This window comes from Berghia stephanieae, chromosome 2 (genome assembly GCF_034508935.2).
Source record: "Berghia stephanieae isolate SIO BIC M18660-M18661 chromosome 2, UCSD_Bste_1.3, whole genome shotgun sequence".
Classification (NCBI taxonomy): domain Eukaryota; kingdom Metazoa; phylum Mollusca; class Gastropoda; order Nudibranchia; family Aeolidiidae; genus Berghia; species Berghia stephanieae.
Window position 1 is genome coordinate 59,939,543 of NC_088361.1, and position 15,188 is coordinate 59,954,730.

Sequence of the window (15,188 nt, forward strand, 5' to 3'; positions counted from 1 at the left end):
TGATCTTCAGAATGAGTGAAACCAGGTGTTGTAAATTCATTTCATTTGAACTCAGCAAAAAGTGTGTGTTTACTCATTTTAAATTACAGACTGCTGATGTTGGACATTTAAAATATGTTTTGGACATTATTAGTACAGGAGGCGAGTATTGAGTAAAACACTAAAGGGATAATAACATGAATGATTAAAATAAGAAACTAAACAATTGAATACTTGCCACTTATGGAGATGTAATGGTTGACTACAGAGATAAACAATACAAAATTATTAATGTAAGCAGAATCAAAAACAAACTGTATTATATTGGTTTTGTCATATTATGACTTACCACCTGGCAAATATTTTGTGTGACCATTTTGAAACAAAGTATGACAACTTAGTCAAATTGCCACTTACAATTACTCTTCTGAGTGTTGCTCATTGTTAAATTGAGAAATTATGTTTTGTTTGTTTTTAAAGGTTTTACGGCGCTTGCAACACGTTTAGGTTATATCAGCGCCAGTAAAAAGGAAGAAAATGGGATAGTAAAAAGTTCTAGAATTACAATTAAAGCACCCAAGAGAAAGGAAGACAAAGGGGAACTGGGAACAAATAGGGATCAGATGCAGATTTCAAGAGCAAACCATCAATGTACTTAGTTTGAGATCACCTATACGTCTCATCCGGACATAAGCACAAAATCCAACAAAGAGGAATACACTCAAATGCTTACACTTACAGTATACATTTAAAATAACAAACATAATAATACATAACAGAGAGATGATTTACAAGGAAAAAATATCATCTCCCAAAACAATAACTATGCATTTGACTGTTTCCCTCCCAGCTAGGACTCGGGGCCAGGACAAAACCAAGTAATCTCATTTCAAGACAAAGACAGAAAGCAAATTGGAAAACAGATATAGGGGGATAGAAGACACAGTAAGTGCCACCCTGCCCACTATGGGAGGCCAGGATCCCCACCCAGAATTGAGAAATTACACCTGTCAAGTTCATACAGAATCGGTAAGCAATGAAACATTAGTTTGTAAGAGATTAATCACAGCAGCAGAATGGATTTTACATCTTGCAAAAAGTAAAAAGGTATCGTGCACGCTAGCAGATGGAAAAGCTTGTTTATTACTATTACTTCTCTAAAAGAATCATTATCCTGTTTCTGGGAAAAGAGATGTTAGAAGAACTGACGCCAAACAGGTATCATTACTTTGATCAGCAGGCTTAGCAGCGTCTACACCTTACCAAGGGGTGTGCTGCAGGCTACTAAATAGGCAGGGGGCATCTCACAGTATCACCTTTAGCTGGAGCTTAAGTATTTGCTGTGTTATTTGATAAAATCCATTTAATTATTCAAACAGTGTGCTTTTGTTTTGCTTACAAATAAAAGTCAATTTGGATATATATCAAAGCTATTCAGTTAACAAAATATAACTTACAACACGGGGTTAGGGTGATAAAACAGAAGATGATAGTTTGTGTGTAATTGATATGTACAAAATATAAAACAGCAATATACTATGAGAATTGAACAAATTAGAGCAGCAACAGCTTTATTTTTTATAACCACTGGAAGGGAGGGAAATGGTTTTTAAGTTCAAAATAACTGGAAAACCGACCCATGACATATTAATACATTGCTGACACAGTTATTGCTACTGACTCTTTATTCTGAAAAGTATTATCTTCTGTTTAAAAGCTAAGGACAGATAATAACGAAGAAAAAAAAGTCCCACCCTGTCTGACGCATTCTCCCATGGCTTTGTTAAATTTTTAATGATGTTAATGTTTTAACAAATTACCAGCATTCACAACACTTTTAGGTCATTGCTTAGATAGATGAAGGAAGTGTTTATTTTAAGTTGAACTCCAGCTCCAGAATGTAGGTTTAATGACATACACGCCAATAATAGTTTTGTCTTTAAGAAATTTATTGTTGTATAATGGCATGCTAACCAATTACAATTAGACAGAATTCTTTTAAATTCGACGTGTGCATATAATGGACCATGTGTTGCATCATTTTTTGAGATTTTCATTACAACATTACAACAATGAGCCCATAATAAATTGGATTATCAGATCTGCAAATAAGTGCATGTTGTTTTAAACCAATGCTGTCAGTCGGGTCATATCATCATTAATAGCACTGAAGAAAATCAGATTGACTTTTAAACGTTGACCAGAAGGATTATTGCATTCTATTTCATCTAACATCATTCCTCTTTATCCAACTTTAACTTTAACCAAAAGCTGCTATATTTATTGTCTTCCAGCACTACATTTATGAAATTTTATTCCATCCCTAAACTTGGAAAACCCTTTGTAAAAACATAATTGTGGAATGCTTTTTCGAACCCATTGAATACAAATTTCATTCAATGATTGCATAATATTTTCGCTCATTAGCTTAAATAGGGGTTGAAAAGATGGCTGCAATCTGAAATAATTTTTGGTGCATATGAATAAAAATCTTAAGTTTTTTAGGGTTTTTTTGGGTCAAAATTGTCATTCTAGCAGACGAAGAAAAATATAATTATGACGAATCATTTAGAAGGGTTTGACATTGATGATATTCTCATGAATGTTTATACATACATACTTCCAAACCAGATGAAATGCAGATCTTCATTGATAATCAAAATAAAAAATCAACATTGAAACCCACATTGAGCCATATCGAACTATTTCAAAATTGGATATTAAAGAACAAGTCAGGTGTGACAACGTTATCAAATTGTCTGAGTGAAATCAATGATTTCATTTATACTTAGTGATTGGTGGGAGAAATGGGAGGGGGGGGGTACATAAAAAAATAGGGAAATACAGGAGGGTTCTCTGATATGTTTTGATGATAAATAAGCACAAAATTTCTACAATTGTGGATAACTTGAATTCATTGCAAAATAAAGCCTTTTATTTTACAACTTATTGGTTACAAAATATCTAAGAATCATACTTTGAGGAGTGGAATAAAGGTATTCTTTCATGGGTATGGGTTTATTAGATTTGCTTTCTTTAATCGCATATTAACACTCACTCGCAAGCTCTTAGTGTTACATGGCATGGTAAAAATAAATCATTTACTAATCCAAAGCCATGAAAAGAATCTTTAGTCTTGGTTCCATAACTTGCCTAAAGCATCCAGCGATATGATTTAGAACCCTAACAAAATAAAACATCAAATATTTATGGTAAGGTTATATCACGCCCAGGGGTTTAAAAATAGAGTAGTGTCTTTAGATTTCGTTGCAATCCTTTGCAGCATAATAATTGGTATATGTATTATATGTACAAAATAACAAAAATCTTGAAATACAAAACTACATAATTCTTTACAGGCACTTTCATAATAAATGAACAATTTGGTACAATTTATTGACTATTTGACTGAATCAGTAGTCCAAATAAATGCTAAAAAATCTTAATCATATATTATAAAATAAATTCTTCAGCATTATTTTAATTCCATTCATACAATGCCCTTTGAAGAACAAAAAAAAAAAAAATTAAAAAATTGAAGAGCATTCAACATAATTTCATTGAAAGAATAATAATGAAAATTGTGGAGAAAAAGAGGTTAACCTGATTGGAATAACAGAATAACACACATGCAATGTTTTTTTCAACCAAATGATAATATTAAGATTATGTAGAGCTATGGCAATTTAAAAAGATTTAGCAAGGAATGAGAAATTATAGTTCTGTTATTGCTTCCTTCAGAAAGCCCATTTATGACAAAACTGGCAAAGGAAAAATTAAATTACCCTTGTAACCATGTGAGGAATGTATGAAAAAGGAAGTAGGGGAATATGTTTGTCACCAATTCTGTCACTGTGAATTCTATTATCTGTCCCCGCAGTTTTTTGCCATTTTAAACCCCAACATTTATGAAAAAAAAAGTACAAAATTTTTCGTCAAAGTTTGCCGTTAATTAAAACAAATTCCACCACTTTAAATACCATGTACTTATGGATCCATTTTAAAAGCCCTAAGCCTATTTAAGAATTGATGTAGTGCATTTAAATTTGAACATAATATCGTTTTCTGAGCAATACAAGCACATTTGAAATAATTTTGAGCTAAAATTCCGAAACAAATAATTCTGAAGAAAAAAAAACGACCAAATTTTGCTACTGGTTTTGCGCCGCTTGCAACACTATCAGGTCATTTAACACCAGTAAAAAGGATGCTGAAAGAGAAAAAGTTCTAGATCTGAAGTTAAAAGCATCACCAAAAAGAAAGCATGACAAAGAGGACTGGTTCAAATAGGGAACATTTCACTGATGTCCCTAGTTTGACATTATCTCAAAGTCCACCAAGGCACAAGCAAAGGGTCCCGCTATAGGGGATACGCTAAAATATTTACAAAGTGCAATATATTAAAATCTAATAACTATAATCGCACATAACTGGGAGATCTCTCAAGAAAACGAAACTGTATTTGACTGTCTCCCTCCCGACTAATGAACCCTGATAAGACCAAGGGAAAAAGTGGGAACAAAGACAGAGAACAACATCAAAGTTGAAAACAGATATGCAGGATATAAAACACAACTAGTGTACTCTCTGCCTACTATAGGAGGCCAGAAGACCCCACCCAAAAAAAAAAAGATTTCCAGAACAGTCAATTTTGTAACAAGTGCGACATTACCTCTCCATCTCAGTGCCATCTGCAATGTATTGTATTGTAATGCGAGTTGGAATGGTAGTATCTATAGTTAGTGCCTGTGTCTTGTAGCTGACCCATCTATTATACTCAATAGTGGGAAGGGAGAGGGGGCGATTTCAATTAAATACTGAAATCTATTATGGAGTACCAAGAAAAGAAAAATTATTACATTTATATAAAATATAGTCTATGGCGGAAAAAAATGACGGCTTTTTGCGGCCTGAAAAACTGCGGGGACAGTATTATAAGGACAACTTAGAGAACATTTCTCAATGTTTAGTTCATTGGAGTGAATGAAAATCACAAATCACACCAATTCATGCGCACAGGCCAAAAAGCATAGATAAAAGTCCCGTACAATTATTATTTTGTCACCAATCAAAGGAATGAATTAAGCAGCAAATGCATTCATGAAATTGGCATAATATCAATCATTCAAGTGTCTGATGCTATTTTATATTATTTTTGGCTCAAACTCAAACTACGGCAACCCAATTGTGAAATTGAGCATAGGTGATTACCAGTTAAATAATGCCACATCATTGCTGTGTTAAGTCTATAAACAGTTTATTATGTTTCATTTTAAATATTTTTAGGAGCCTCATCAGCATGAGCAGGACGGACAATGATCTCAATAGATCTAGACTTTGCCTTATTTTAACAGCATCCAGAAAAACTAAGACAGTGATGTTTAAACAGAGAACATAAGTTGATCCCAAGAGCAATCTATCCAGACCATAGCTGTCTTTAATATATTGAATAAATGCCTAACACTATCTGCCGAAATTGTAGGCCTTCAAGGTTCTGAATGTAGTTTGAAATTTTTTACAATATAAATAAATACATAATGAATTTATATTTATATAGCGATATATACTAAGATGATCTGACTAGGAGTGACCTCATATGGTGTGGCTTTAATTCTATGCATCACTGCATTAAAAAATCGTGATAAATGCTCACAAACTGAAAGGCCAGCGAGTACTGAAGAAGTCTATGATAAAAGCATATAGCCTGCAATGATTTATCAGGCCTCACCACATTGATTGAAGCTAAATATAAAAGGAAACTAAAAGCCGGTGCTGTATTTATTGACCGCTCTCAGCATATGACACAATCTGACACAGCCCTGATGTATAAAAATAGCCGAATTTATTACATGTAAGAAAAATGCTAAGCCTTCTGAATAAGATGCCAGCTAAAATAAGTTACTATATTTGCCTCTTACTTACTTACTTATGCCCGTCACTCCTAGTGGAGCATAGGCCGTCGACAACAGTCCTCCATCTTCCTCTGTCCTGGGCCATCTTCTCCAACTCTCCCCAAGTGTGTCCCATCCTCTTCATGTCCGCCTCCAGGTCTCGCCGCCAGGTGTTTCTAGGCCGCCCTCTCTTCCGTTTTCCCTGGGGGTTCCATCTCAGCGCCTGCCTAGCGGTGTTATTGGTTGGCTTCCTCAGGGTGTGCCCAATCCATCTCCATCGGCGGACATTCCATGTTCCGACGTTGATGGTTCTGGTCGAAAGAAGGAAAGTCGGCCTTGTAGCTTCCTCTCGGCTTTCACTGCAAAGCGTCATGTGTCGCAAAGACCCTTCCTCTCCCAGCAAAAAGAAAATTATAAATAATGGCATACCACAGGGATCAATGCTATCATTAACACCTTTCAATATTTGCATCAGTGACATGACAAACACCAACTCCATAAAGCTAGGATATGCAGATGACATGGCAAACCTACATAAAATCCCCTGGCCACTAGGCAGCCCTTCCCCACTTTCAGGTAATCTCCGATCACTCCCTAAAATAATTGTGAATTGCACCAGACACTTGCATAATTTTATGAAGTTGTACAATATAGATAAAAGTTTTTTTTTGTTTTTTGTTTTTTGTAAATATTGTTTTGTTTCTTTATAACAGAATTAGAAAATCAAACAGAGGCCATTTCGGTTATAATTGGTGTTAACAACAATTTTTAAAAAAATTAAATTGCGCGGAACTTCAGTAGAATATTGAAATGGTAGAAGCTATGTCATCTAAGTAATCGGTGGAAATGTACACTTTTATAAAATGCAAAAATCCAAAACAACTTGCAAATTCAAAAGAAAAAGAAAAACTTACAACATCATAATCATCATTGATGCCTCTTCATAAACCCCAAAGTCAAGAAGAGCAAAAATATTTCAAGAAATAGATGAGAGTAAAAAAAGGGTTATTTCTTGCCAACTTCTGTCACACAGAGTAGGGTTAAATACTGTTTATGTAATAAGGCGTGCATCCACTTTTGGTTTTGAATAATTTGGCAGAAAGTAATACATATTATGAATCAAGAAATGACAATGTGATAAAATCAGATTTGGTATTGTATATTTTGACTTTGTCACAGATTCATGCATACAAATGCAAATTAGTATTCATGTTTTATAACAATATAATGCCTTTCACGTTCATACAAATTAAAATTTTGATTCATTGACACTTTGAGGATTGACTAGTAATGAATGATCAATCTAATAATAAATATAAAATTAAAATAAAAACACTTTAAAAATCTAAATATGTAATGAATTACCTGTCTTCCATTATTTAGTGATTATTTACCTATTAATAATGCTGGTGGAAAAAAAATATAATGTAATAACTTTTCTATGGCAAAATCCAACTCTGTTCTTAATGACTCGGAGAGAATTATTGAATAGGAATTGTAGCCATATTGATGCAATTTTTTGACCATTTAAAATGAGAAAACGTAACATAATTGCATGGTGCCAGTACACAATAGTCATAGATCCAATATAATCTTAGGCAAAAAAAAAGGAACAATTTTAATTTTGTTGAGGTCCAAATGGGATTACCAAGCCAACATTAGATCAAGATCTGAACACGTATGTATGAAAGGTACCAGACAAAGCAAGAAAGAAATAAGGCCTGAGGTTCGATCCCCAGTCGAAGTAGATTGATTTTTTAGGATGTTTTTTTTTCTTGTAATTTTCTTTCTTTCTTTGTGTGGTACCTTTCATACACACTTGTTAAGATCTTTATCTTACACCGGTGCCTGCTCCTTAATTTCTTAATTTGATATTTTCAACATTAGATCCTGTACAACTTTTCTCATTTCCGTATATTGGAGAATATATTGAATTACTGTGGCAGCCTAGTTGGCAGCTAAAAAGCTGAATGCAAAACTTCAATTAAAATTCACTCATACAAACCTCTAAAAGGAAGAACATAATTTGAAATTAATATATTGGAAAAAAAATGGACACTTGGCTGGTCAATTGTTTTGTTTGTTTGTTTTTTAAGGGTTTTACGGCGCTTGCAACACATTTAGGTCATATCACCGCCAGTAAAAAGGAAGAAAATTAGATAGTAAAAATATTCTAGATGTACAAAAGGACGAGGAAAAAGTAAGACAAAGGGGAATGGTACAAATAGGGAACAGATGTGGATTCCAAGTGCACACTATCAGTGTACATAGTTTGAGATTACCTAAAAGTCTCACCCAGACACCAGCACAAGATCCTACTAAAAGGAACACACTCAAATGTTTACAAATCATATGATTTTTTTTTTTAAAGTACATAACATAGAGATGATTTACAAGGAAAAAAAATATCATCTCCCAAAACTATAACTATACATTGGACTGTTTCCCTCCCAGCCAAGGACTCCAGCCAGGGTCAGGATAAAACCCAAGCAATCTCATTCCAAGACAAAGACAGAAAGCAATTGGAAAACAGATACAGATGGATGGAAGACGCAACAAGCACCTCCCTGCCCACTATGGGAGTCGGGAACCCCACCCAGCTTGCGCTGGTCAACAACACATGTATGTAAGTCAGTGTGCGCAATATTTCATTTCATATATTTGTTTTATGTGTGTGTGTTTGTGTGTGTATTTGCATTTAGTAAATCAAGTGGAATGCCATATATAAAAATGAAAAATTCTAGGAACATAAAATAGAAAAAAATATATATGGCATCACATTTATCACAGATTAATAAATACATTTACAATCCATCGAATTAGTTCATGCTCCATTTCTTTTCTTTCTTTTTTTTTTTTGTGCCTAACTTTTATTGCATGAGGTTTGGTATCTTACGAATATGAAAGGTATTGTTGTTTTTTTGGTTTTTTTTTACATATTACATTATATATAAAAAAGGAAAGAATTGAGCTTTTATATAATGCAATATCCACTAAATGTGCTCAAAGCGCTTTACAAATATCATTATTATCATAACTGATTAATTGATTTGTACTTATTATATGGTTATCATTTTATTTTTAAATAACCTAATACGGAGCAATATGATTTAATCTGGGAGCTTGCTCCATTGTTATATAACTATATTATGTTGAACACATCTTCGCTCTTTTGTGGTCTAATAATTTCTAAGTTAACTTTTGACCAATAAAGTGGTCTCATAGGCATGTAATTTACGTTCTATCTTATAATTTTGAATCACGATATAATTGAAATGAAAAAAGTGGATTACCAGCAGGTCTTTTTCTTGAACCCTCTTTATTCTAATTATCATACATACTAAACTAACTACTCTGTCATAGGAAAACCAATTGCAATTTACATTTTATTTTATTCAAAAAGGGAATTATTACTTGGCCATTTTTGTAATATCTCTTTTGGAAAGGGTTCTATGTGAACAACTATCAATATCTGCCTAATGATTAGACATAGAGACATAGAGGTATGACCTTTCATTTCAAATGACAAGTAATGATTGCTTTACAAATTTTTTTTTATCTGATGGAAAGGAGCGGTTTCATTTTAACCTCATTGTTACAAAGTGTGACAAAGACATGTTAATGCTATTGCTTGCCATCTAAACTGGTTACAACACAATATTTATATCTAAGACTGAAAGTAAACATGCTGCTCTTTTTAAGTAAAGGTCATTTGAACTATTTCACTTTCACCTTTTTAAAAAAAAGTTATTTTCTATTGTTAAATTACTTACTATGGGCGAACTGGTAAGAAAATTAAAAGTTAGTTTGGAAGTTATTAAATTACAGCAAATCAACCAGTGGAAAAGTTTATTTTCGACAGTTATATGAAGTTGGAAAATGTACCCGTAGAAGGTATAGAGGCAACAGCATAAATCATAAAATAAATGAGAAATATTATTTTAATAATAACAATATGAACAAATGACGCAATTCAAGTTAATACGATGCATATGTTTTATAGTAATAAAACTTATTCATGACCATTCCAGGTCTGAAATGCTGATATTGGACGAATGCTAAATGATTGATATTGTCACCCATACATGGGTTGGATGTCAGGAAATTTTGATATGAAAGAAGACTCACTCAATATGACTTTGTGATGTAAAATGTTTAAAATTCCGGTAAGATTTTTTTTTTTTACAACATTCTTCTTAACAGATGTAAGAGGAACGAAGGTTAGAGTATAACCTTGTAATTAGACTAGGTTAAAAAAAAAATGAAGAAATAAAAATCCTGCCTGACCAGATATAGCAAGCTTTATGGACAGATATCAAAATGTTAATGACAAATATTCAATATGAATTGAACGATAAAACCACAGAAAAAGACAAATTTAATATAAGATATTTACAAATGGAAAATCCTGTTAAATTCAATGTTATTCTAATGTATTGGTCAACATGATAATATTTTTATTCTCCTGACTTTAAACATATTGAAACATATTTGCCAACAAGGTAACTCTTAAAGTTAAAGTCCAGTGATCAGGCATTGCATTAAGTTGTGGGTCTGGATAACTATGGGTGAGAATGTGAGCGTGTGTGTTTGTATATTTGTGTGCATACACGTATGCAGCGGTAAATACGTATGAGCAACAGTAATCTTATGTATGTATTATGTAATTAACACAGTATTTTGACGTCAAGAAAATATACCAAATTGGGAAATAAAGTTTCACATCTTTATCTAATAAAAAAAGCATGGTGTGTAGGAGCATCACTTTTGTTAGAGTTGTATGTTAAATTAAAGACGCTAAAAGACAGGAAAACAATATTTCAAACCATGCATATTCAACAAATCAGTATCTCTAATGCCCTTTGCAATTCAAAAGAAAAATGAAAATTTTATAGAAAGAACAATCAGGGATTAAGGGATATGGTTGTATATTAATATACAAATGGATATTTAGACAATAATGACAACTATGCATATGGCTCGGTGTGCTCAATTTATTGAGCTTTTTATGCCTCCATGTATTTTAAATATCAATAATAAAAATATGGGGTCAAACAAGTAAAAGTGGGTGATCAGCTGATTAAAATAATATTAACATTGCTATGATGATCACTGAAAAACAAATTGCGAACATACTATTTTGATTACAATAGAAGTGATGTTGATGAATTCAAGAATAATAATAATAATAACAATAATAATAAGACAACTCTGGATATGGGCCCTGGGTAGATTGAGCAGGAAAAATGTCTAATACTTTTTAGTGAAAGCAGAGTAAGAAAAAAGGCTTAAATATTGATTGATCAACATGATTTAATTTCAATTTTGTTTTTAAGGGCTCAACGAAGCTGCAATAGTTATAGGTCGTTTCATTTGAGCACAATTTAAAAAAAAGAAGACATAGATAAAATTAAAAGTTAAGAAGTGCAAGCCACAGGTCCCTTCAACATAGATAGACTTATCAAACAAGCTCTTTAATAGTGATTGTAATAATGAAAACATTCTTATGAAATTTTCTTTAAATTCTTTTAAAATATCTTCATTTTCATTTACGGCATAGGTTCTCTTCCTAAAAAAAAACATTTTAATGTCTATGATTAATTATGCTTTTAAGTAACTTTGTACGGATGAGTTATAAATTTTTTTCCTTACAAACTTCAAAATAAAAAATTTCAAATTCTCTAGTCTTATCCTGAATGGTCTATGATACTACCTTAGTTTCCATTTTCATTTAACCTTACGAAATGATTCTTTCATTCATAATAATATGGCAGCAAATAATTTTGAAAGATAAAACTCAAAATCACTCAGAAACATTCAAGCCATACACATCACCAAAAATACAAATCAATCCAAATCAAGACAATTATCCATGAGATTCATCACATATCATCATCAAATTCCTCCTCCTCTTCGTCTTCATCTTCATCATCGTCAGATTCAGATGGATTCAACACTACCTCTAGGTTTCCTGCATCGCCGGTTGCCTCTATAATGCTCCTGAAAAATTTCATTAAAAAATAATTATAATGTATGTCTTTTACAAATGATCATGCAAAATTAGACTGGTAAAACAAATATTCCTTACAACCGCCCCCCCCCCCCCCCCCCGAAAACCCCCCCGAAAAACACCAAAACAACCCCAAAAACTAGACCACATTTTAACTACTTCTAATATTAATACAGCAGCACAATTCATTTTCTCTTTCATTAAGACATGTAGGCTATCATTGTGAGCAAAATCAATTAATTAATAATAATAATAATAATAGATGGCATTTGTATAGCGCATTTTCAAAATTAAATAATGCTCAAAGTGCTTTTGGAACAACATCAAGTCAGATGTTCCAAAGCTTGCTGAGTGTACTTTGAAGTACAAAGAATTCAAGAATGAGGACACAAATCTCATGGAGAGGGAGGGATGACATTCCTCCGCTATAAGGGGAATTCCGACCATCACATTGAAAACTGACTCAATTCAAACCAATAATAAAGCTAGGTCTAATTCATTATAAGCATACAGTATAACTTGAGTGACATAACAAAAATAAGTTTAATACATTTTTTAAATATACACATCATAGTCTCATATATTAAAACTTATCATAGTCTCATATATTAAAACTTACGCCATCTCATCCAAAGATGTTGTGTTAAAATCAGTGTCAAAGACAGGCTGCTGCTGGTCATAGCTTCCCTTCTGCTTGCCCAGTTTTATCAATGTCTCACAAAATTTGTGTCCCATTTCTTCCAGCAGATTCGTGTTGATATGCATATCCTGAGGTTATAGACAACGAGAAATTATTAGGTCAAGTTCTGTATAATTTTGCTGCTTGGCGAGGAGTAAGCAAAACTTTAACTTTAACAAGTGTGTATTAACTCACAGGATCCTATTACTGATCAGGGAAATCCGACCAACCATTTACCTCCAATACCCTTTAGTTTCAATAATATTAACTTCTGACCAACCCAATTTGATGTCAAATAACAATAGCTGACCCTCCAGCGTATGTCCGTCCAAAAACCAAGTGATTGCAGTACAAATCCAAAAGTTAATTTTACCTTGTCAACTCATTCAGTCCTCCTTCCTGCTTTTCAGAACTAAATCTAAGTTTGAGCAAACAAGTAAAAAGTATTTTTTTTAAAATAACTATGCAATCAAGATAAGTCCTTTTAAAATTAAGTTTATCAAACTATTAAATGTGTATTTTTTACATTAAAAAAAATTTAAAAAAAAAAAAAAAAGAGAGAGAGAGAAAAAGAGTGAGAGAGAGAGAGAGAGAGAGAGAGAGAGAGAGAGAGAGAGAGAGAGAGAGAGAGAGAAAGAGAGAGAGAGAGAGAGAGAGAGAGAGAGAGAGAGAGATCAGTCAGACTAATTTCATCAGTACTTTGTATTTTCCCTGATCACATCCACAGTAGCTGGACTCCATTGTATAGGAACGGACCACACCAATATGCCTCCAGACCACCACCCTTGCTGTTGTCTCCTTCACTCTCTCCACCACATAGCTACAGTTTTGGAGGCAGAAGCACGGAAAGCTGTTATGCAGTAGACGTGGTAAGGCCTGGAAATAAATGCATTAATATGATGAGACCATTGTCTCTCAGTCAATAGCAAAGAAAAAAAGTGGTGGAAATGGAGATGGATTAGCCGTATACTTAGGAAAAAGCAAAACAACCTAATCAGGCAGGCGATGGCATGGAAAACATAGGGAAGAAGTGAGCGAAGGCATTCTAGGATGAGCTAGAGAAGGCGATTGGATGAGGACTTAAAACAACATGTGACAAGTTGGATAGAAGCAGAGAAGGTATTACAATATCAAACAAGATGGAAAAGATCTGTTGATGACCTTTGCTCCCCAATGGAACTTAGGCTTTTGTAAGTAAGTAAATGATTGTCTTAGAAGTAAAACAATGCAATATATTCAGATAGTGTAAGAAGGGAACACTGATATAGGGGTATGAGATAAAGATCATACAAGGTTTGCTGAAAAGAGATCCATTTGAAGAACAAACTTTTGACAAGAAATACCCAGAAGAGAATTACAAATCTGTCGCAATGAAAAAAAAATAAGAGGAAGTCTGCATCATTAGGTCTTTTGTAACGATCAATAGATAGTCAGCCTTAAAGCATTAAAAAAAATCTTAATATTATTCTTAGACCAGTATATACTGACAAATGGTTGTCAGTGGTTTAATCTACTGGATTTCTCATCACATCTATATTTTATAACAGCATTACCAAGTGTTTCTTTTATATAGAGAAAATGAACAAAAGAATAAATAAGTTAAATAAATATATTAATTAACAAATAAAAAATAGAAAATAATCAAATAATTAAATAAAAAATTAATTAATTAATTTTTAAAAATAAAATAAAAATAAATAAATACAAAATGCTACGAATATGTTGTACCCGAATATGTTGTACCTCAATGACCGCTTACTGACTCACCTTAAAACTTGCGTCATTGAGTCCCTTTCCAATAACACTGCACGGATTCTGGGTGTCGTTTGGTATCCAGGACTGGTTTGGACTACAGCCATACAGAAATATGTTTTTTCTTCTGGAATGGCCATGATAGTCACAGTAAACCTGAAATATAAAGTATATACAATACAACTATTTAGCAATCAATTCCAAAGATGTTTAATCCATTTGTGCAACTTTGTGGGTATGACACTCGCCTTCAACCCTTTAGGTCCCTGGTTTGCAAAGTTCAGTTCTTGACCAACATTCTCTCTCACAATACTCAGGTGTAAAAGGAGTACCAGGTTGGTAACAGTCTCGTCTAGGTCGAAAGAAAAAAAATTTAGTCACCTTACAGGGTCATGTCTCGTCCTACATGCTAAGTGTTGCTGTTAGCTTAGGACACTATGTAACAGGCTTTGGACACATCTAGTGGATATCACTCTACATAAAAAAGCTTGTAGGTGGTATAAATTTTTTTCTCTTTAAATAGCCACATTGTGATTATTATTATTATTATTATTATTATTATTATTATTATTATTATTATTATTATTATTATTATTATTATTATTATTATCATTATTATTATTATTATTATTATTATTATCATTATTGTTATTATTATTATTATTATTATTATAATAATTATTATTATTATCATCATTATTATTATTCAGTAGTATTATAATAATAATAATAATAATAATAATAATAATAATAATAATAATAATAATAATAATAATAATAATAAATAATAATAATAATAATAATAATAATAATAATAATAATAATAATATTAATAATAATAATAATAATAATAATAATAATAATAATAATAATAATA

At 32.4% G+C, this 15,188-nt stretch overlaps 1 protein-coding gene across 5 annotated transcripts in view; it reads right to left on the reverse strand.

The window, feature by feature from the left end:
- Positions 1-8,704: 8,704 nt before the first annotated feature.
- Positions 8,705-15,188, reverse strand: part of LOC144965259 (cytosolic carboxypeptidase 1-like) — a 54,839-nt gene continuing 48,355 nt past the window's right edge. For all 5 annotated transcript variants that reach the window (XM_078900405.1, XM_078900408.1, XM_078900406.1 and 2 more), the window contains 4 exons: positions 14,327-14,467; positions 13,259-13,435; positions 12,500-12,648; positions 8,705-11,870 (listed from right to left, as the gene is read on the reverse strand). In XM_078900405.1, the coding sequence (XP_078756531.1) occupies positions 11,753-11,870; positions 12,500-12,648; positions 13,259-13,435; positions 14,327-14,467 (585 nt within the window). In that variant the 3' untranslated portion in view covers positions 8,705-11,752. The remainder of the gene's footprint in view (positions 11,871-12,499; positions 12,649-13,258; positions 13,436-14,326; positions 14,468-15,188) is intronic.